This window comes from Leptopilina boulardi, unplaced genomic scaffold (genome assembly GCF_019393585.1).
Source record: "Leptopilina boulardi isolate dan_hultmark-lab unplaced genomic scaffold, ZJU_Lbou_2.1 LbouV2_150, whole genome shotgun sequence".
NCBI classification, from domain to species: Eukaryota; Metazoa; Arthropoda; class Insecta; order Hymenoptera; family Figitidae; genus Leptopilina; species Leptopilina boulardi.
This window is the reverse complement of record NW_026137697.1, coordinates 535,840-559,728: the sequence shown is the minus strand read 5'-3', so window position 1 is coordinate 559,728 and position 23,889 is coordinate 535,840. Positions and strand designations below refer to the sequence as shown.

Below are 23,889 nucleotides of genomic sequence, written 5' to 3'. Positions count from 1 at the left end.
ACTATCGATTTAGTAAAATTTATATAATTCAAAAATCGAGTTTTTAAAATACTTTTTTTCCAAAAAAAAAAAGAAAATCCTAAAATAATGAGATTGATGTTTTAAAAAAAAAAAAAAAATTTTCGAGGCGTTTTCTGGCATTAATGTGACTTATAAGGTTGGATGGGAAACAAAGAGTCGAGTGCCTATAGTCCCACCCTTTTTTTCTGAGTGTGTTGAGAGCCGTTGCCCTTGTCCTACGACCTACGCAGACAGATCAGTCCTTTGGCCCGCAGAACGAAGGGCTCGGCAGCACATAGATGATGCGAGGGTTCAGGGGGAAGAAAGGGGGATTGTGTCGAGGGCGAGGAAAAGAGAGGGAAAAATGTGGGAGGGAGAATGAGAGAGAGAGACAGAGATCGGGTCTGTGACCGAGTAAGATCAACGTACGCCATGGACCTTGAGAAGCTTCAGGCAGCAGTTCTTTCCTCTACATCCTCCCTCCCTATATTTGCAATTCCCTCTCTCTCTTTCTTTCTCTTTTCTCTGTTCTACCCTCAGCCCTTTGCAAAACTCTAGACACGTCTAACACGCAGGAAGTATTTTCTAAACTTTTTATTTTCCTTCGCCTTTTTTCTTTAAATACAATTTTTTTTTCCATTATTTTTGTGTTTAAATATTAATTTTCATTAAGTAATTTAAAATTAAAATTTTTTTAAATTACAAAATTTTACTACTTTTATTTATTATAAAAATGGAACTGCGATAAGTTTCACTCAAACCGAGACTCAAACAGGGAAAAGTTTCACTGGAACAGCGAAATGTTTCACTAAAACAGCGAAAGTTATTACTATCCTAGAGAAACATTTACCTCCTAACTTGGATTGTTTTTCGAAATTTTAATTTATTTTTACCTAATTAATTCAATTTAATCAATATTATTTTGGGTTTCTTGATTTCCCACCGCTGTCACCTACACTCAAAAAAAAGTATCATTGATTCAAAAAAAATCATTTACTTGCGTCCATCCACTAATTTTCTTAATTCTTAATTTACTTCAAACTAGTAAAATTTTCTTGAAAATATTGAATCAAATACATATACCGGACAAAAGTAAATGGATACTATTTTTTTCTAACTTTTATACATGGATTTTTCACTTTTATAACTTTCTAATTGAACACAAATCATCATTTTTGAATAATAATTTTTAATAAACTTTTGTGTGTTATATTTTTTTTTTTCAAATAAAAAGAAATATATGACGACAAGAAAAAACCATTTTAGTCGAACAAAAAATTTGTAAAAAGCAAAAATCTGTACAACAAAATTTGTTTTGAAAAAACGTAGTTTTATGCTCAAAAAAATCCATAAAATAGAAAAAATAAAATTAATATTTGTAATTATTAGAAAATTTTGTAAGTAAATATACAAGTAACTGATTCAGATTTAAGTACACCTTCTGTAATTTATAAATATAGAATAAAGATTCTAAAACCTGTTTAATAAGTTTCGGTTATATTTATAGCTCTCGGAGATTTTTATTATCAGTGAAAAAAAAATATATATATACCACTTTTTATATGGAAATAGAAACTGTTGACATTGAATTTTTTTTTTATTGTCATATACATTTCAAGTAGGTGGGCGAATCATGATCCTTTTCTGAGGAGTTTATTTTTGGTTTTCTTATAAAATATACTAAAAGAAGAAGGGGAGAGTAAGTATATCTTTTTTTTTTTTCCCCTCAAGTTGGAAGATTTCGCAGTCGGAAGTGTTTGGCAAGATTAATGGAACGTCCAAGCCAAAAAATATATACTCAAGGATCACAGTCTAAAAAATCAGTTCCTTTTTATCATTAAACTTCCGGGTTCATTTCATACATTTTTCCCGATTACCTAATTACTTATTTTAGCCATAAAAATTTAGTAAAAAAAATAAATTTCTAGAAAAATTCCAGAGAAATCAAGAAAGAGAGAATAATATAAAAGATTTGAATCTGAATTCTATACAATTTTATGCAACATATCAGCAGCTGCTAAATAGTAGAAACAGGTCAAAAAAAAAATCCTTTTCTCCAAAATTTTGGTAAAAGGATGAAAATTCTTATATATATGTAATAGTCAAATTGTAACAGCTGCTGTTTACGCAAAAAAAAAAAATAATAAAACCCTTTTCGAAGGAGGAAATTCATCGGCAGATGTGACCATTTTTAATACAGGATATTTGTACTTTCGTAACCCTTCTTATGTGAAAATCAAAATCCATCTGCCTCAGGAGATGTGCGCACCTATATCTTATTTCAAATGTTATTCAATCACTCATGTATATATTCATCGATAAAAACTTATGGCACATGCCACACTATTATTTATTTGACTTTTAGAAGTTCTTTTAGAAAAATAAAATCCTTTTTTTTGAGAAGGTTATAACGCCAGAGGAATTTTTCGATTATTTCTGTATAAAAATAATTATGTAAAAAATCAACTATTTTTAAAATAATATTTTTTAAATTTAAAATAATTTTTAAATATTTTTTAAATTTAAAATAATTTTTAAATATTTTTTAAATTTAAAATAATTTTTAAATATTTTTAAAATTTTATTTTAAATAGATAATTAATTTTTAAAAATATTTATCTTTTTCTGTGAAATATCCGAAAAAAGTGAGTCAGGTTAGAAAAAAAACGATCCTTAAGGTAATCGAGTTTCGTAAATATTGGCGAACCTTTGTTAGAAGAACCAAAAGTAGCCCTTCTATGATCCACTGTATAGGCACCTGTTGGTTCCTTTCTACCCTTCTAACCATTTTATAAATCAGAACAGAGTAAATGTAATCCAACTCTTTTTTTTTGAAATGGAAACCTCAGAACAGGAAGAGATTTTATTTTCCCCTATATAATCAAACAATATTCTTGGCCTACAAATATTAAAAAAATTTCCTGTATATTCAAAAAGAAAGAAAGAAATTTTTCTTTCCAGAAATTAGAATTTACTTTTTTATTCTCAAATTTTCAAAAAGGTCATTAATCATTATATACACTTCTCTTGTCAAATATATCGAGTGCATAATTCAAAGAAATTTTTTTCAATCCCTTTCTATTTCACAATTTTACGTAAAAGGGTGCGAGAGGGCAGATGCAAATTTTCTTTTGTCCAAAAATTGAACGCGCGCGGGTGTGGTTAATACACAATATCATCTGTCACTAGGGTTATTTATCCCGAAAAAAAAGGATTTTTATAGAGAAAAATCTATGATTGAAAAAGCGGTGCATGCGACAAATATATATAATTCAATTGAAAGAAAAAGATTACGTATTACGAAGCAGATGCTTCAAAGGAAACGTAAATAAAATTTTTATATTTATAGAAATCAAATCAAAAGAATTTTCAAAATTCTTTGTCAAAAAAAAAATTTTTTTTTTTTCTGTAAAATTTTTTTAATTAAAAATTCGTTTTAATACTCACGAGTTGGTGGCGTGTAAAAGAAGATTGTCGAAACAAGAGGTCACTTACCTGAAATAGAAAAAAAAAAAAAAATTACGATCTCGTTTAGGATTGGGTTTTATTGCTACCCAAGTGGGTGAGTGGCATTAGTTTATATATATGGGAAATAATTGTTTGCTGGTATTATAGTACCGGGGCCCTATATATATAAAGAAGGGAATAAAAAATTGCTGCGAGTCCTTAAGTCGAATTTTACGAGGTAGCCTGAGCATTTCTTCTTCGATTGAATTCCCTTCGTTAAAATATACTGATATCAATTATGTTCCAAATGATCTTTGGCTTTAGGCGTAATTTTCATTCTGTGCGCTTAATAAATTGACTTCTCAAGAGCTTAATTGGCTTCAAAGAACAAGGCATATATATTATGCATTAAATGCTCCAGCAGGTGCAGATTTAGATCTACGGATGTGAAATTTTCGATTTAATCCTTGGTTTTAATTTCGTTATAGAAAAAAAAAATATCAAATAATATAATTGATATTGAAAAATTTAAAAATGATGTACCAAAAAATACAATTTAATTTTGATCGGTTTTTAAAAAAATATTAAAAAGCACCCATCTGTCAGATGTGATGATATAAAAAAAGACACGCGCCACGTAATATGAACCCTAAAAAATTTTTTACGTAACAGATGTAATGGAGGATGGTCTCGTGGCAACTTCCGCCTAAAAGAAACTTGATGAATAAACCGGAAGACTATTTGATAACTTTCTTTAACACGGTTGCTCATCACTAAGTATCAACAGAGATTTTCGCCCGCAAGATTTATTAACTGAGATATATCGACACGTGGCATTTTTTTTCTTAAAGGATCATTTTTTTTCAGAAAATATATACAAAAATTCATATACCTTTAAATTAGTTTGAAAATTCCATTAATTCCTAAAATTTTTTTCCAGAAAAAAATCATTTAATAACAATTTTTTTTATTGTACAATATTTTTTTTAAATTCCTCATTAAAAAAATTAATATCACAAAATGCAGTTTCATTCAATTATATACGATATATGATTTAATTAATTTCATTAAGACTTTTTTTTTTAAGTCTTTTTATCAAATTTCTAGAACAATAAGATATCGAAAAGATTCACCATTGTTGTTTTAATTTAGGAAATCCTGACTCTTTAACAGATTAATATAATGATTGATTTAAAAAATTAAAAGCAGAGTATTTCGTATTTTATACAAATAATTTGTTATTTTATAATATTTTGATTGATCACTTTTTGATTAATTTTAATATAGCGCAGTCAATCAAGTTTGCAATTATTTATATAAAAAACAAAATGATTGCTTAATTATTATTTATAAATTACTAAAAAAAAAATTTATTCAATTTTAAGTACTGCTTTTTTTCCAAAAGATTATCAAAAAAAATAGAAGAATATGATTATTCAACTACTTAATTATTAATTATTATTTATGAATTGTAATTGAGAAAAAATCTAATTATTCAATTTTAAATAGTTTTTTCATTTAGATTGTCAAAAAATAGATATATGTTTCTTTTCCAGAAAATAAATACTAACGACATCTAAAGGAAATTCAGGTAAAAATGCATTTTTCGTGAGGGACCAAGGGGCCATCTGTGGGCCCAATTTTCAGGCTTCTTCTACTTTACCATCATTTTGGGCCTTAACCATCAGATAATAAATGGAAAAAAATTTATATTACGTTAACATTATAAAAAAAAATTTTTTTTTAGAATGATTCGTAAAAATTTAATCGATGCAATGATTCATAAAAAAAAACACTAACTAGTGAGAATATAGTCCAATATTATTCTGTTTTTTATTCATCTATTCTTATCACAAGTGCAAGTTCAAACATTCATTGAATTGGATTTTCCTCAACTTTTTTGTTACACGTGCTAACCACTGATATTTCAAAAAAATATTTAAATAACATTTTACAACAACTTTTTTTTATGTTTATCAATTAAACTGTTTTTTTAATTACTAATTAATTAATTTTAATTATAGTCCTAATTTCTTTATTCAAATATAGTTATTTTAAACAAAAATTTGTTGTTCGTATGAGTCCGTGCAGAAATTTTAGAAAGGGCCCTGGCAGGGCCCAGGTCGGGAAGCTCCAAATTCCCATGAAACAGGGAATCGGGGCCACAAAAAACACTATTTCAGCCCGATTAAAACCGGGGCCCAACCAGGGCCTGGGTTGGCCCCGGTTGGGTTCCCTGTTCCAACCAGGTCAGGGCCAGGTTGGCAAATTTCTGTACGGAAGCTAAACTCAAATTTATTTGATTCAAATAAATATTTATTTAATAGTCAAGTAACCAATTATTTGGAGCAAATTTCCACATATATGTGAAAAAACCAACATGGGCCAATATTGGCCCAGCATTGTCAAATCGGGCACCAAGTCTTGGCAGACAATATTGGGCCAACTCTTGTGGTGTTAACTGCGGTTGGACGTCGGCAGCCAAGTATCAGACGTCATTACTGGGCCAATCTTGGCTGCCATTAGTGGCCCAGTATTGTCAAAGTTTAAAAAAGTTTAAAAAATTATAATAATTAATTAATTAACTAATTAATTCATTATACATTTATAATTCCAGTCCTGACAGAAAGGACAATTGTTTAAACATTTGAAAATTTGTAACGCTCGCGGGAATCGAACTCGCAACCTAACGCACCGAAGTCTAACACGCTAACCACTACACTATACGCGGATATGGGAATCTCAACACAAAAATGTTTTGATAAGCTGCATTTGAGGAACATTTCAGCCGTTAATGCGCCATTACTGGGCCAAGATTTGTTACAACTTTGGAAAAAATGACTTGTCAAAATAAATTCAACATTTCAGCCGTCAATGAGCCAATAATGACCCAGTATTTAGACAGAGTTCGTTTCAATTATGGAAAAGTAGAATTACCAAGTATTGGTGCCAATATTGGACCAGTAGTGTGACGGAGTTCGGCCCAATTATGGAAAATTGGAGTAACTGAGACGCATTGCCAATATTGGCCCAGTAATGGGACAGAGAAGACCCAATAATGGCAAATTAGAATAATCGAGAAACGGTGCCAATAATATTGTCCCAATAATGGGACGGAGTTCGACCCAATTATGGCAAATTAGAGTAACTGAGACGCAGTGCCAATATTGGCCCAGTAATGGGACAGAGAAGGCCCAATAAATGGCAAATTAGAATAACTGAGAAACGGTGCCAATATTGTTCCAATAATGGGACGGAGTTCGACCCAATTATGGCAAATTGGAGTAACTGAGACGCGGAGCCAATATTGGCCCAGTAATGGGACAGAGAAGACCCAATAATTGCAAATTAGAATAACTGAGAAACGGTGCCAATATTGTCCTAATAATGAGACGGAGTTCGACCTAATTTATAGCAAATTGGAGTAACTGAGACGCATTGCCAATATAGGCCCAGTAATGGCACAGAGGAGGACAATAATGGCAAATTAGAATAACTGAGAAACGGTGCCAATATTGTTCCAATAATGGGACGGAGTTCGACCCAATTATGGCAAATTGGAGTAACTGAGACGCGGAGCCAATATTGGCCCAGTAATGGGACAGAGAAGACCCAATAATTGCAAATTAGAATAACTGAGAAACGGTGCCAATATTGTCCTAATAATGAGACGGAGTTCGACCTAATTTATAGCAAATTGGAGTAACTGAGACGCATTGCCAATATAGGCCCAGTAATGGCACAGAGGAGGACAATAATGGCAAATTAGAATAACTGAGAAACGGTGCCAATATTGGCCCAGTAATGGGACGGAGTTCGGCCCAATTATGGCAAATTGGAGTAACTGAGACGCATTGCCAATATTGGCCCAGTAATGGGACAGAGTTCGGCCCAATAAATGGCAAATTAGAGTAACCGAGAATTGGTGCCAATATTGTCCCAATAATGAAAACGAATTGATCGCCAGTACTGGTCCAGTAACGTTTGCCATGCTTCGGCAGACATTACTGGGCCAATGTTGGGCCGTATTGTCAGTCTTGGCATTTCGCACATGGGTTATGTAATTGTATAAGAAAAGTTGAAAATAAAAATAAATTCGGAATATTAAAAAAAAAAATTCTATGACAGGAGGTATTGTAACATTACCGGGTTACTCACAAGAGACATAACAAGATTACATTTGTGTTGGCGTATGAGGCAAGAGGGCAATGAGTATATAAGCACGTGATTATGGATATATTCTGGGTCCATCCGCGACGTGGGCGGCACGCTGGACACAAAAGCAGTCTCGAATGCACGTGCGCCGTATGGACAGAGCCTAGTCGTATTAAAAGAGGAGAGAGAAAGAGAGAGAGAGAGACATCACGGTACATTGCACCCCTATGTCTGAAGGGGGTTGGATCGATTCCGGGCGTTGGCGCCGAGGTCACCGGCTCGCCTTGCTCGGAGTAATGACCCTCACCCAGTGCAGTGCAATGGCATCGCTCTTCCACTTGCACAACCCTCAACTTGCTCGTTCTACGTGTGCAAAAGTAGTGGGGGGGAGCGGAGAAAGAGAGAAAAGCAAATTCGCGTATAGAAGGGGTCGCGCGAACGAGCTCGCTTTACGATGTAACCACCCCCAACACAACCCTGTCATAAAGTTCGCTTACTCGTTTCACGACTGAGAGAAAGAGAGAGAGAGAGCGAGAGCTAGAAAAAGAAAGAAAGAGTGAAAGAGCCAATCAGAAATAGAGACCACTGTCAGTGATGTAACCCCTAAAATTCAATCCCTTGTCACTTGGATGGTTCAATTATTTAATTTCACATTAATTAGAAAATCGTAATTACGAGTAGTTTATATTAAACTACCCCGTGCAGAAATTTTGAAAGGGTCCTGGCAGGGCCCACGTCGGGAAGCTCCAAATTCACATGAAACAGGGAACCCGATCGGGGCCACAGAAAAAGCCCGGGGCCTGGTTTGGCACCGTTCGGGTTCCCTGTTTCAACCAGGTCAGGGCCAGGTTGGCAAATTTCTGCACGGGATTCTATAATTAATTATTTTTTGCTCTCATTTGTGTAAGAAATTTTTTTTTTTTTTTTAATAGGATCAAAAGAGAAAAAAAAATTTTTCAAACCCTTTTTATATTAATTCGTGTAAAGTGTATATAGAGCCGCAGTACAGCCCTGCGCTGAATTCCCCTCCACGTTAGTCGCACAAGTGCTGATGAAGCACCCGCAACCACCCTCAATCCGCTCTGGTAAATCCAGAGGACCTTAAACTTCGAACGAGACGAGGTCAATGCTCCGCACGTGAACGAAGCGCATTGTACCTTATATATATACTTGCATTAACTTTATCCAAGTTGCGGTTTCAAATTCGCTAAAACTTGAGAAACTAAAATATTCAACGAGAATTTAACCTAATTCATATAAGTTCAATGAAAAAAAAAAAAAAGGTTGCCAAACCTGGCCCTGACCTGGTTGAAAAAGGGAATTTTGCCAGGGTACAGATCGGGACTTCATCTTGTTGCCCAAATCGAGTAAAGCGTTTTATGCCAATTTTATAGACGCCAGATTTGGCCCAGGTTTGGGCCATGACAAAATTTCTACCCGGGAGGGAATGAAACGAAACGTCCGATGGGGCCCTAATTAGGAAATCCACATTTTCTGGTCGCCCTAAGTTAGGCCTGATCAGGTATGGTGTTTCATTTCCTACTAGGGTCCTGATAGGGCAGTTTTGGGGCTTCCCGAGGTGGGCCCTGCTAGGTTCCGATCAGAATTTCTGCACCACTAATTGATTTTCATTGTAATAACTATTTTTTAATAGTACAATAATAAGATTAATTTGTCATTATAAAGTGGAAGAAATTCGACAATCTGGAGCCAACTTTCAAGAAATAGAATATTTGACCTGGGCCAAGTAGGGCTAAAACAGGGCGGTACTATTTTTCAAACAAAAATTGGAAAAAATTCGCAAGGAAAATTAATTTCTTATTGCAAGAAGGATAAAATGGAAGAAATTCGACAATCTGGACCCAACTTACAAGAAATAAAAAATCCTACCTGGGCCAAACAGGGCTGAAACAGGGCGGTACTATTTTTCAAACAAAAATTGGAAAAAATTCGCAAAGAAGATTAATTCCTCATTGCAAGAAGGACAAAATGGAACAAATTCGACAATCTGGACCCAACTTACAAGAAATAAAAAATCCTACCTGGGCCAAACAGGGCTGAAACAGGGCGATCCTATATTTCAAACAAAAATTGGAAAAAATTCGCAAGGAAAATTAATTTCTTATTGCAAGAAGGATAAAATGGAAGAAATTCGACAATCTGGACCCAACTTACAAGAAATAAAAAATCCTACCTGGGCCAAACAGGGCTGAAACAGGGCGGTACTATTTTTCAAACAAAAATTGGAAAAAATTCGCAAAGAAGATTAATTCCTCATTGCAAGAAGGACAAAATGGAACAAATTCGACAATCTGGACCCAACTTACAAGAAATAAAAAATCCTACCTGGGCCAAACAGGGCTGAAACAGGGCGATCCTATATTTCAAACAAAAATTGGAAAAAATTCGCAAGGAAGATTAATACCTCATTGCAAGAAGGACAAAATGGAAGAAATTCGACAATCTGGACCCAACTTACAAGAAATAGAAAATCCTACCTGGGCCAAACAGGGCTGAAACAGGGCGATCCTATATTTCAAACAAAAATTGGAAAAAAAAATTCGTAAATACAAGAAAAAAGAAAAAAAAATTTGAAAAATATCGTCATTTGGAATAATTGAATTATTTTTTGCACTTATTCGCGAGGACCTTGCGCGCGATTTGTTGAGAAATAGTGACGATCGGGGGGCCTTGGGACAATAGGGGAGACTAGGTCATTCCTCCTGTTTTGCAATGTGCTCATACACAGGGGTCATTGCGAGACACTGAACCCTGTGAAAAACCACCCTCCGACTGTCGACACTCCCACTCTCCTTTTCCCTTCATAGAAAAAGGTTCCACCCTGCTAACTATACTACTACTAATACTACAGTATACCCAATTGCAGAACATGAAAAGTAATAAATACATGTACGCTATATCCGATCAGCGATTTCTACGCGCCAAGTACATATATATATATATACACACACACATAACCCCTCACCACATACACACTATTTCAAAGTCAGGAGGGCGTTCTTCGCTTCGATCGTAAAATGCACGTTTCGCGTTATATAGCCTTATGGAAATTGACAAAAAAAAAAAATTATTTTTTTTACCACGTGTAAAAATAATAGAAACTGCTTTTGTCACTGCTCTCTTTTTTTTTTACTGAATACATATTATATAGAATATTTAATTCAATATTTACTTAATTCAAGAAAATTTTACATTTTCTTAAATTAACAAAATTGGTGGGTCTAATATGGACAAGTAAATGATTTTTTTTTTTTTTGAATCAATTTTGAGTGTAGGTGGCAGCGGTGGGAATTGAAATTTCGAAAAACAAACCAAGTTAGGAGGTGAATGTTTACACCCCACACCTGCATGGCAGAAAAAAAAACCGCATTTTTGTCAGGAAATTGTATATATCCGTGTGCGAGTTTCGACTTTGTTTCATATATGCATATATAAGGTTTTAATCGATATATATAGCTTCCGGTAGAATAAAATTTGCATTTCAAAGGGAAAGTAAGTCTCGTTACCACTTTTTTTTTATTCTCACTAAATTTGAATCACTAAAAATTTATTTCTATTTTTTTTTTTGATGTCCTAAAATCTCTAAGAAAAATTTGAAAAATGACAAAAAATATTTCAATTATTGTAAAAAAAAAAAAAAAAAAATACTATTCAGTAATTCAGTGCGCACAAAGAAAACTGAGCTATAAAACTAAAACGTTTTAAGAAAATGGACTATAACAAAGTTAAAGTGTCGTTATATATACTTTTAAAGGCATTAAAAGAAAACTGAAATTTTTTTTTAAATCTCATTAATTGCAAAAATGAGATAACGCAACACAAAGAAAGTACAGTAATATTGTTTTTGCAAATAAAATATCATTTAACATTTTTAAAATATATAAAAAATTAGTTTTCCTTAAATTCTTAAATAAATTTTTATATAATGTCCTCGAATACCGGATAACGTGCAACCTCCACAAAACTCCAATCGAAATTATTTTGTTGACTCGTAAATTAATTTCTGCACTGACAATTGCGTTATCTCAATCACCGAGGTCATTTTGACAATAAAAAAAATTCTTGTAAAAAAAGAAAAAAAAAGATTTCCTTTTCAAGAAAAAAAAAAGTTGATATTTTTCAATAACGAAATATAAATTTCAAAATACAATAGTACTGCTAGATCAATAATATATCAAATAAGTACCCGACGTAAAAACCCTATACAATTTTGATTGAGTTGTATTTATTCTTAATTTGTCCGAATTGCTTTTAAAAGGGTATTAAAAAAAAATTCTATAACCTAAAAAAAAACGAAGAGTTTTCTGCATTCAAATTATAATCATATTTTAATCGATATTAAAAATACAAAGCACGCGCGCGCTTTCATTGTTAAGAATTTATATATATAGAGACTCGAAAAAATTCTGACAAAAGTACCCTTGACATTGAACTATTCAAGAATATGCCTTTATCTGATATACCTGCAATCGTTTACCATAAAAATATTTACCCAATACAAAAAAAGAAAAAGGTGTATCTAATTTTAACCTATTTCCTGTACTCACGAGTTTTTTTTTTTTTTTTTGTTATTATGTATATTATATTGTAATATGTATTTCAAACACGTGATGTTAAAAATATTTTCCGGCTAATTCTTTATCTTTTGGTTGGAAAAAAAAAACAAAAATTCAGAAAATATATTTACTTTATACACGAGGGTTGGAAATTGATAAAAAAATTACATTTATATAATACCAAGTAAAATTTCAAAACTTATTTTCCTTATCATGTTTTAAAATTGTCATCCAATAGTTGTCAACTAATTTATTATTAGTTCAATTCTTTTTTAGTAAATTTTTTTAATTTAAAAAAACAATTTTAAAACAATTTCTACTATATTTTCCGTCAATATATTTCTAATTAATTACAATTTAATATGTATAATGAATTCAATTCAAATGTCGCAATTTAAAATTGCTTTCTTTCTTTTTCCCTGCAATTCATCTGAATTGTTAATGAGTCTTTCGAAGGCAGATGCATTTCCTATATATATATGTGTATATATAAAAGCCCTTTAGATTTCTCTTTGGTGTTTCGGTCAGACGAGGGATTAAAGAATAAAGAATGAAGACAAAGGAGAGAAAGAGAGAGAGAGAGAGAGAGAGAGAGAGAGAGAGAGAGAGAGAGAGAGAGAGAGAAAGAAGAGAGTAAATAGTTGTACGTGAAGTTGTGGCATGCGTGAGCGAGTCATCTCTCTTCTCATCGTAGGAGGAGAGAACATGAATTTAAGAGAGGGAAAAATTGAGTGATGGGTGGGGGGAGATCAAGAAGAGACAAAATCGCACAAAGGGTGGGAGTGTCTGGCTGCAGCCCTCAATGCCCCCTTCCCCCCACCCCTCCATCAATGATCCTTGTTACACGATGCATTAATTAGTAAACTTCCATCCGAACCGAATTAACACGAACCCTCTTGATTTTCTATATATATATACGTGATTTATCAACCCCTCATCCTTAATTCTAATCTAATTTGACATTTTTACTAATAGAATATTTGATTACAATTTTATTGAAATTAGTGATCAGTTTTATTTATATTTCAATTAACTTTATTAAATATTAAATCAACAATTAAATAAAAATTCAGCTGAAATAATATTAATTCAGTTAAAAATTAATTAATTAATATTAATTAATTAAAATTCAGTTAAATTAATAAAAATTAAATGAAAATTCTACAATATTCTATACGAAATAAAAATTATAATATTTCTTAAGAGTTGTATATGCGAGTTTATGTGTGTGTGTGTGTGTAATATGAAAATTGAAAAATTAGAAAAAAGCAGCGAGGAAATTTCAAGGGCAAAAAATGAGGAGACAAAAGTTTTGTATATGAGAAACATTGAATGGGAACAAAGAAAGAAATTTTTTTTTTTTTACTTTTAAGCAATACAAGATGAAATGCATACAGTCCCTAAAAATATCTTTCCCGCGCTTATCTTACCCTCCTGCCGAGATAGTGAACAAGCACATGCTGCACATTGTGCGCCAGTACCAGAAATGCATTTACACACACAGAGAGAGAAATAAGTTCATCACTATAAAGGGTGTCTACGACCATGACACACGTTGCGACAAAGGACAGAGTGAGAGAGTGAGAGAGAGAGAGAGAGAGAGAGAGAAGTGGGCCCTCAAGAATAAAAGTTCAGACAAAACATCCGATTTAACGATTCACCTAATTAATACTAATCACACTATTATCATATATTGTTAACGATAAGAAATTTCAAAAGTGAATTAAAAATTAAAAAAAATTAAATTTTTCGTGAATTAAATTTAATTTAGTAATAAAATGATAAAAAAATAACACTTCCAGGAAAAATATTCCAATTAGAGAGTACAGTATAACGAAATTGTCTTTTACTGATTAACACTTTAACCTTGTGCATATTTTCTTATCATTCCTGAGTTTTAAAATCTCCCAAAACAATTTTCTCTTTTTTGAAATTGAGTAAAGAAATAAGTTTCAATAAACGAATGAAATACAGAAAAAGAATTTTTTTCATTTCTTCGTTAAAAAACAGAAAAAAATTTAACTTTTAAAATTTTCATTTAAAAGTCTCATTTTTAAAATTTTAATATCTCATTTTCAAAAAAGAAACTACTTCGTCAAAATGTCGAAAATAAATTTTTATTCTTATATTTCTAAGTAATTTAACGAAATATATTTTATACTCAGAGAAATTGAGATAAAATTTATTTGAATTGAATAAAAATATATTTATTAATAATAAATAAAAAAATTTATTTGATTCAAATACTCGGTTACTTGAATATTATCATTTATTTCTATCAAATAAAATTGATATTTGTTTCAAATACAGAAATTTGGTTCAAATTTTTTATTTGTTAGTTTAATAATAATTTTATATATTTTATTAAATTATTTGATTTCGAAAATTATTTGGTTCAAGTAAATATATTTATTTGAGTCAATTAACCGATATTATTTAAAAAAAATATTTTTTTTTCACTGTAATAACATTTTTTGTTGTTTTAAATAAAAAAAAAGAGATCTATTTAGCATCAAATGAAATTTTCTATTAAGGGTAAAAAAAAAAAATTTTTTTTGTCGCATAATAAAAGTGCATAAAAAAAAAAGTAACCAAGAGCAACTTGTTATTGCTCTCGAATAGGTCAACTCACATACTTTTAGAATATTCGGTTTATCTATATATACTATAACGCGAGCGTTATCGTGATACTGGAGGCCAAGGCTTAATGACGTTTTGAGCTCACGTCGCGAGCTCACCGATCGTGACATTCTATCGAGTCATTGTTCATTAATTTAAATCTGCATATATCTTTCTTCACGTTTCTCAAGCAAATAATCATTATACGATACATATATATATAAGTAAGAAATCGGTTCATATATATATATAATGAAAAAGTGAAATCAAAGGGAAAGTTTCAAATATGTAACGAAAATAATTGTTTTAATTAATTTTTCAATCTCCTTAAGAAAAAAAAAAAAAACTGAGCGCGGAATTTTGAGTCTTCAGATAAAATTTTATCTTATATATTATAAACTAAACCTATATATAATAGCTTTATCTTTAAATCTTGGGAAAAAAATAAATATTAGTTTTAAATTGACACAGTAATCTTAGAGAGATATATATATATAAATAACGTTAAAAATTTATAAAAAAAAAAAAAAAAAAAAATTTCCATTGATATGACAATATCATTATTTATCAGCTTTGAAATATTCAGCCAATAAACAGAGGAATACTAAATATATAAACGACGATGACGCCACTTTTGACCATGACCGTGAAAGATTCTTAAAAAGTATCAAGAAAACCAGATGATACACATACATTCCGCAATACGTCGACTAAAGGTCAACACCTAAAGTCACCTGGTCATTCTGATATACAACCGATTGCTCATAATCGCAAAAATGACTTTAGTCATAATACAAAAATCTTTCTGTTTGCAGAAATAAAAAAAAAAAACCAACATAAAATACATTTAAAAAATTATTATTTCAAAAACAATTTTGAAAATTTTTTTTTTTTTATTTTTTTTTCAAATAAGAAGAAATTTAAGTTATTCTTGATCGCAAAATATACTTTACGGCCTTTGTGTGACCCTGACATTAACTGCATTTACAAACTGCTATTCAATATGTATCGGTTCTTAAGAGGTTATCATTGATAATTATATTGCGATATCGTAACAAAAATTTTGTCTTTAATGCAATGAGTTATTACGCAATATACATTTTTAAAAAAATTAAATAATTATAAAAAAAAAAATTATATATATATATACTGTAAATACAAAAAAGTTTCAAAAAGTTGTATAATCAATGAAAGTGAGATAAGATTTAGATAAGATGATAAATAATTTAAAAAAAAAATACACATTCCATAATTAGACGAAAAAATTAGATCACAAGATGATGATATCATTAGGTTATGGTCAAGGTTGAACCTTTATAATAATTAGTCAATAAAAAAGTATAAAAATTAATTTTAATTTAATAATAGTAATAATGATTTTTAATTTAATAATAATATTAATAATAATAATAATAATAATAATAATAATAATAATAATAATAATAATAATAATAATAATAATAATAATAATTTAATTAATTTTTCATTAATCTAACATTATTAAAAGTGTGAATTAGTTTTTTTTTTTCTTGTAAGTCTAAAAAATCGATTGAATGAATCATTCACTCAACATATTTTCTGCAAGAGTATCGTTCAAGGTACAATGACAGTCTCTGCTAAAAATTAAATTTAAATTTTTAAAAAGAACATAAATTTATTATTACTACTATTTTGAACTTATTTTTAAAAAAAATCGATTTTTAACTTTTTTTTATTTTATTAACCTATAATCAAAGTACTTTTTATTACTATCTCAAAATCTGTAATTATTATTATTGTAAAAATTAAAAATTCATTGAAAAAGAAAAATGAATTTAAAAATTAATTCGTTCATAATTCATTAGCTGTTGGAAAATATTAATTCATATATGACGCTTGGTTGCAGTATATATATCTATAGTTTACAGTAATTTACAGTCAAATATAACCTTGAATTTGTTAATTACCATCTTAAATTACTTAATTGCTTTTTTATGAAAAACATAATAATTAGTAAATTGAACTTTAAAGGCGATTGTAAATGTGATTTCCAATAATTTAATTTTTCAGGGTCACACAAGGTTAGAAGAAAATTTCAAAAATTATATATAAACTTATTTTCATTTGGAGAAAAAAAAATAATTAATATGTAAATCAAATGTCTTTTACGTCAATTAATGTTAAACTATTAAATTATTTTCAATAAATATATGCAAAAAAAATTGCGTTGGTTTTTTGTTTGCAAAAAAAAAAATTTTCTATTAGCTTCTAGTTTTACATTTTGGGTGAAAAAAAAAATTAATTTTATAAAAAAAAAAGTGTAAAAATGTTTTAAAAAAATCTTTTTTTCCAAACAAATATGGAATTTTTGCATATAAGAAATTATTTTTATTTTTTTGCAAAAAAACTTGTAAGGAATTATATTTATACACTCTTTGAATATGAATTAGTAAAAATTTTAATCAATCTTAATTAGTGATTTATTTTTTACTATTGAATTAGGTAAATTTTACTACTTCCAAAAAAAAAACTTTTTTTTAATATTAATTAGTTAAATTTTACTAAATTTTTACTCAATTTTTGCTTTTGAATTAGTTGAATTTTACTAATTTGAGAGTAAAATTTTTTTTTCTATTAATTAGTTAAATTTTACTAATTTTTGACTCACTTTTTGCTTTTAAATTAAATTTTACTTATTCGATTGTAAAACTTCTTTTTTTTAATATTAACTAAATTTTTCTGATTCAAAAATAGATTTAAAAAGTAAATCACCAATTAAGTTAAAAATTTTACTAATTCAAAATTAGAGAGAATATTTTTGCAAAGTTCCAAATTAATTTTGTTGATTATTTAAAGATTTATAAAAAAAAATTAAAAAAGCAGCCAACCACAGCAAAAAAAAATTTTCTATTAGCTTCTAGTTTTACATTTTGGGTCAAAAAAAAAAATTAATTTTATAAAAAAAAAAGTGTAAAAATGTTTTAAAAAAATCTTTTTTTCCAAACAAATGGAATTTTTGCATATAAGAAATTATTTTTATTTTTTGCAAAAAACTTGTAAGGAATTATATATTATACACTCTCTGAATATGAATTAGTAAAAATTTTAATCAATTTGAATTAGTGATTTATTTTTAACTATTGAATTAGGTAAATTTTACTACTTCAAAAAAAAAAAAAAATTTTTATTATTTATTAGTTAAATTTTACTAAATTTTGACTCAATTTTTGCTTTTGAATTAGTTGAATTTTACTAATTTGAGAGTAAATTTTTTTTGTACTATTAATTAGTTTTTTTACTAATTTTTGACTCACTTTTTGCTTTAAAATTAAATTTTACTTATTCGATTGTAAAATTTCTTTTTTTTAATATTAAATTTTTCTGATTCAAAAGCAGAAATCAAAAAATTGATTCAAAAAGTAAATCACCAATTAGTTAGAAATTTTACTAATTTTGTACTAATTTTTTTTACTACTAAATTTAGAGAGAATATTTTTGCAAAGTTCCAAATTAATTTTGTTGATTATTTAAAGATTTATAAAAAAAAATTAAAAAAGCAGCCAACCACAGCGCTTTTGATTATTATTATTATATTAATTAAAACTACTTTGAACCTTCTTTGGACCTATTTTGAACTACTTTACCTAAAACCTAGATGAGCCTAAATAATCCTAATTAAACCCACTTCAACCTGGCAGTAGTGCTTTTAATTAACAAAACTAGAATTTTGCAAAAAGAACTATTCCGTTTATTTTAAAAAATTTTGCAAATTTTTCTCTCTGAATTTGAATTAGTGCAAAATGTTAAGCTACTAACTCTCACATTAGTAAGAATTTTTACTAATTTTTAGTAAAATATTACTATTTGATTTAGTATACTAAATCAAATAGTAATATTTTACTAAACTATAGTTTACAATTTTCTACCTAAAGTTCCAGTAAAAAGTGACTTAAAATTAGTGATTACTTACTAATTAATTACTAATTTAAATTAGTAGCTAACTTTTCACTAATTCAAATTTAAAGAGTTGAAAAATCGTATAAGCCGTATATAATTTTGTAAAGTTACAGATTAATTTATTTAGGGCTTAAGTAAATTAATATTCGTTTTTAGTAAAAATTTATTTAATTCAAATATACTTATCAAAATAAATTTACTTGAACCAAATAATTTTTATTTCGAAGTAAATAAACTTGAACTAAGCATTTTAGTATTTGAAACAAATATAGCAAATAATATAATTATTTGATAAAGATAAATAATAATAATATTTGAATCAAATTTTTTTTTTTTTTAAAGAAAATAAAGTCGACATGTTTAATATTTTTAAGTCTATTTTTTTATTATTAAATAATTAATTTTTGATAATTAAAATTCTTTATGTCCCAATTAATTATAAATATATTTACTTGTCCTAAAAAAAGCCATTAAACCAAATTTTACTAAATTTATTATAATAATAATAAATAATTATTAATGAAAATAGAATCCCTCACCAAGATCGGGAATGGAGCTAGTCGGCTCCTCATGATGACCTTTGCCTTCGTTTGATGGTCTTGGTCTTGGAGGTGGCGGAGGTGGTGGAGGTCGCATACTGGAGGTTGAACTGACCACGACAGTTGGAGGTGGTGGCGGCAACGGTGGCGGTTGTTGTTGTTGTTGCTGCTGTCCCTGCTGTCCCTGCTGTCTAAGGGGATGTGTTCCTCTTATTTGATTTTGAGGTGACATCAAGACAGTTTCCCCACGTCCATGAACCGTCTGTTGTGTAGGTCTAGGGCACCATCCATGCAAAACTCTGATGGCGCTTCTTACTTCCGCCTGCAACTCCGCCGCTCTATCTCTCGCTGTATGAGCCACTTTTGAGCTTTAATCCCGCACAAAGCGGGTCACAAAATCAAAAATTAAAATTCCAAATTTTCTGTCTCACATTTTTTTCACACACGCACCAAAAAAAAATTAATGGCACTTTTTTTTATATAATCCTCACTTATAACTATATTTTATCATTCACCGGGCGTTATTTATCACTATTACTTAATCCACTTATGTGTTGATATAACACTATTACCCTTCGCTCAGGGTTATCACACGTATTGTATTATTCCAGTGAGTGCGCGCTAAAGGCTATATACTATACTCTCTTTAGAGCGCGAGGCAAGTTTAAGGTCAATGTCACTCGCGTGCTACCAAGTCTCTCTAAAAAAAAAAAATACACAATTTTTTTTTTTCACTTTCTATAATCCTGTCAAAGTAAAGGGTAAATGAAACATATCCATCTCGGGGAAAAAAAAGAATTCTATCCCCCGCGACAACGACCGTCACGAATTATATACGGATGACAAAAAAATTTCTTTTTCCTTTCATCCAAGTGCATCTATTTTTTTTAATCACAAATTCGATATTTTTAATTAATAATGATTGATGATGATATCACTGTGTCACTTCGATCGACGACAACCGTCGTCGTTGCCGGCGAAAGTGAGAGTGTGGCCGGCCGTGTGGATCCAGCGGTGCATAAGCGGCGGGCGGGCGCTTTTGCTCACCCCACAGTCATTCTCTGTCTGTGCCCTCTCTCCGCGGATTTATATATATATATATATATGTTTTTCTCTCTCGCGAGCACGCTCGAAAGCCGCATGGTGTTTATGGCACATATCACTATATATATATATGTGGTACTATATACAGTCAACATTTCCCCGTGACAAGAGCGCGCAACGCGCAGACCTATGGCGTTGAGGAGAAGAAAGACAAGGAGAGGGGGGAGAAGTGGACGCACCATGGATATAGTCAGAATACGACCCCACACTTTCTTTCCCTCTGTGGGTAACACTCGTGACGCGACAGCTTCTTTTTTTTTTTTTTTTTTTTTTTAACCCCCCTACAATCACTCGAATTTCACCCCGTGTTACTAGTACGCGTGCGCTAACACGCGCTTAAAGAAGTGTCTCGGAGCTTTTCACGAGACGCTGCACCCTTAAAAATTCCCTCATATATATATATATATATATATATATATATATATATATTGTGTAAGGCCTAAAGGTTTCCTCTTTCTCTCTTCAGGTCTAGACAAATCGATCAAATTGTTACATCAATTTATAATTGTCTTGCAAAATGATGGATAAAAAAAAAATTTTTTTTTTCATAAAAATCACTAATTAGAATTTTATTTCTATAAAATTATTATTTCAGACGTTTTTTTGTTTTTCGAATTAGAATTTTTATTTCTATTTTTTAGCAGTGGATTTTTACCTAATAGAAAATTTTATAAAAGGCCGAATTTTTACCTAAAGGAAATTTTATAAAAGGCCTAATTTTTACCTAAAAGGAAAATATATAAAAGGCCGAATTTTTATTTGTTCGAAATTTTACCTAAAAGAAAATTTTACAAAAGGCCGAATTTTTATCTAAAAGAAAATTGTATATAAAAGGACGAATTTTTATTTGTCCGAAATTTTACCTAAAAGAAAATTTTATAAAAGGCCGAATTTTTATTTGTCCAAAATTTTACCTAAAAGAAAATTATAAAAAAGGCCGAAATTTTACCTAAAAGAAAATTGTATAAAAGGCCCAATTTTTACCTAAAAAAATTGTATAAAAGGCCGAATTTTTACCTATAAGGAAATTTTATAAAAGGCCTAATTTTTATTTGTCCAAAATTTTACCTAAAAGAAAATTGTATAAAAGGCTTATTTTTTACCTAAAAGAAAATTGGATAAAAGGCCGAATTTTTACCTAAAAGGAAATTATACAAAAGGCCGAATTTTTATTTGTTCGAAATTTTACCTAAAAGAAAATTTTATAAAAGGCCGAATTTTTATCTAAAAGAAAATTTTATATAAAAGGACGAATTTTTATTTGTCCGAAATTTTACCTAAAAGAAAATTTTATAAAAGGCCGAATTTTTATTTGTCCAAAATTTTACCTAAAAGAAAATTATAAAAAAGGCCGAAATTTTACCTAAAAGAAAATTGTATAAAAGGCCCAATTTTTACCTAAAAAAATTGTATAAAAGGCCGAATTTTTACCTATAAGGAAATTTTATAAAAGGCCTAATTTTTATTTGTCCAAAATTTTACCTAAAAGAAAATTGTATAAAAGGCTTATTTTTTACCTAAAAGAAAATTGTATAAAAGTCCGAATTTTTACCTAAAAGGAAATTATACAAAAGGCCGAATTTTTATTTGTTCGAAATTTTACCTAAAAGAAAATTTTATAAAAGGCCGAATTTTTATCTAAAAGAAAATTGTATATAAAAGGACGAATTTTTATTTGTCCGAAATTTTACCTAAAAGAAAATTTTATAAAAGGCTGAATTTTTATCTAAAAGAAAATTGTATATAAAAGGACGAATTTTTATTTGTCCGAAATTTTACCTAAAAGAAAATTTTATAAAAGGCCAAATTTTTACCTAAAAGAAAATTGTATAAAAGGCAGAATTTTTATTTGTCCGAAATTTTACCTAAAAGAAAATTATATAAAAGGCCGAAATTTTACCTAAAAGAAAATTGTATAAAAGGCCGAAATTTTATCTAAAATAAAATTTTATAAAAGTCCAAATTTTTACCTAAAAGAAAATTGTATAAAAGGCCGAATTTTTATTTGTCCGAAATTTTACTTAAAAGAAAATTTTACAAAAGGCCGAATTTTTATTTATCCGAAATTGCAAATCAACTGGAAACAACCAAAAAGATTTTGACAAGATTTTTAAAATTGACCAATTACGATTTTCTTGACAAAATTCTTATTGGTGAATTTTAAAAATCGCGCCGAAATTTATTTCTGTCGCTTTTTCGGTCATTTGCGATTTCGGACAAAAATACATATAAGTATTTGGTTATAAGTGAAAATTCATTTTTGAAAAAAAAATTCCAAATATTAATTCAAAAACTGAAAATTATTTTCTGATGAAATTGTACGGGGGAAATTTGTTTGGTAGGAAAATTTCTGTATAGATTCTAAAATGATTCCATAGAATATTATTCTACAACGAATTCTACTAAACAATCTATAGAATTTCTCTAGAATGATTTCTATAAAATTTATCCTTAATTTTGTATGGTACTAACTTTGTAGAAAAGAAAATTTAAATTGATGTCCAATAATTTTAATTTCATTATTCCAAGACGAAGGAATTGTTAATAATTTCGAAGAATGACTATTTATATCTATACTCTCTAAATTTATTTTCCTTTTTTTGAACTATTCTTATTTGTTTCAATTTGATTTAAATAAAAATTTTATTAATGACAAATAAAATGTTTATTTACGCCAAATAAAAAAATTATTATATAGACAATAGTGATTCTACAAAAATCGATTTCTTTTTAGTATACCGAGTATTTTTTTGTTTTACCAACGATATAGATAAGTTCAAATAAAATAAATTACAAATAATTTTCATTGTGAAATTATTTGATCAGGAAAACGTGCGCCTAATGTTTTATACCTAAAGACAAAAAAAGTGCGGAAGTATATAAAATACTGATAAGACACTAATAGCTTCTATATAGGCATTCACTATTTTTTCTTTTTAAATGCAATAGAGGGAAAATATAACACTGTAAAACAAAAGGTATTAATTTAATACCAACTTTAGGTATACTAAATTGCCTTTTGGTTCTATTTTAATACCTAAAATCGCTACTATTTTAGTACCTTCTTTTTACAGTGAAAAGTATAATTATAAATTCGGTACATAAATTTTTAACTTAAATTACTATAAAATGTCTACATAAAAAAAAGATATTATAAATAATAATTACAAATAGTAATTATTATAAACAATTATTATTATAAATAGTAATTATTCTAAATAGAAATTATTATTGAAAATAATTATTATAATAAATAAATAATTATAAAAAAAATATATATTTTTTTTTTCAAAATCTTAGAAAATAGAAAAATAGTGCAGAGGCAGTGCAAATATAAAACAGGGTTCGCAAATTTAATATGTCGTTCCTGGCAGCAAACTTCCAACTGGCAAAAGAAGAGAAGCACAAGCAAGGGTAGTTGAATGCGCGGTCGCGGTTGCGCGTACGCTATCACATGGCCTTGTCCTTGAACGAGGATTCTGAACCCGCGCGCCGCTTTTATCGATCAGCCC

At 29.2% G+C, this 23,889-nt stretch overlaps 1 protein-coding gene across 1 annotated transcript in view; it reads right to left on the bottom strand.

The window, feature by feature from the left end:
* LOC127276664 (nuclear hormone receptor E75) overlaps positions 1-19,688 on the bottom strand; it is a 164,769-nt gene extending 145,081 nt beyond the window's left edge. Inside the window, exon 1 of the mRNA XM_051297260.1 lies at positions 19,274-19,688. Coding sequence (XP_051153217.1) covers positions 19,274-19,505 — 232 coding nt within the window. The 5' untranslated portion in view covers positions 19,506-19,688. The remainder of the gene's footprint in view (positions 1-19,273) is intronic.
* Positions 19,689-23,889: the final 4,201 nt, after the last annotated feature.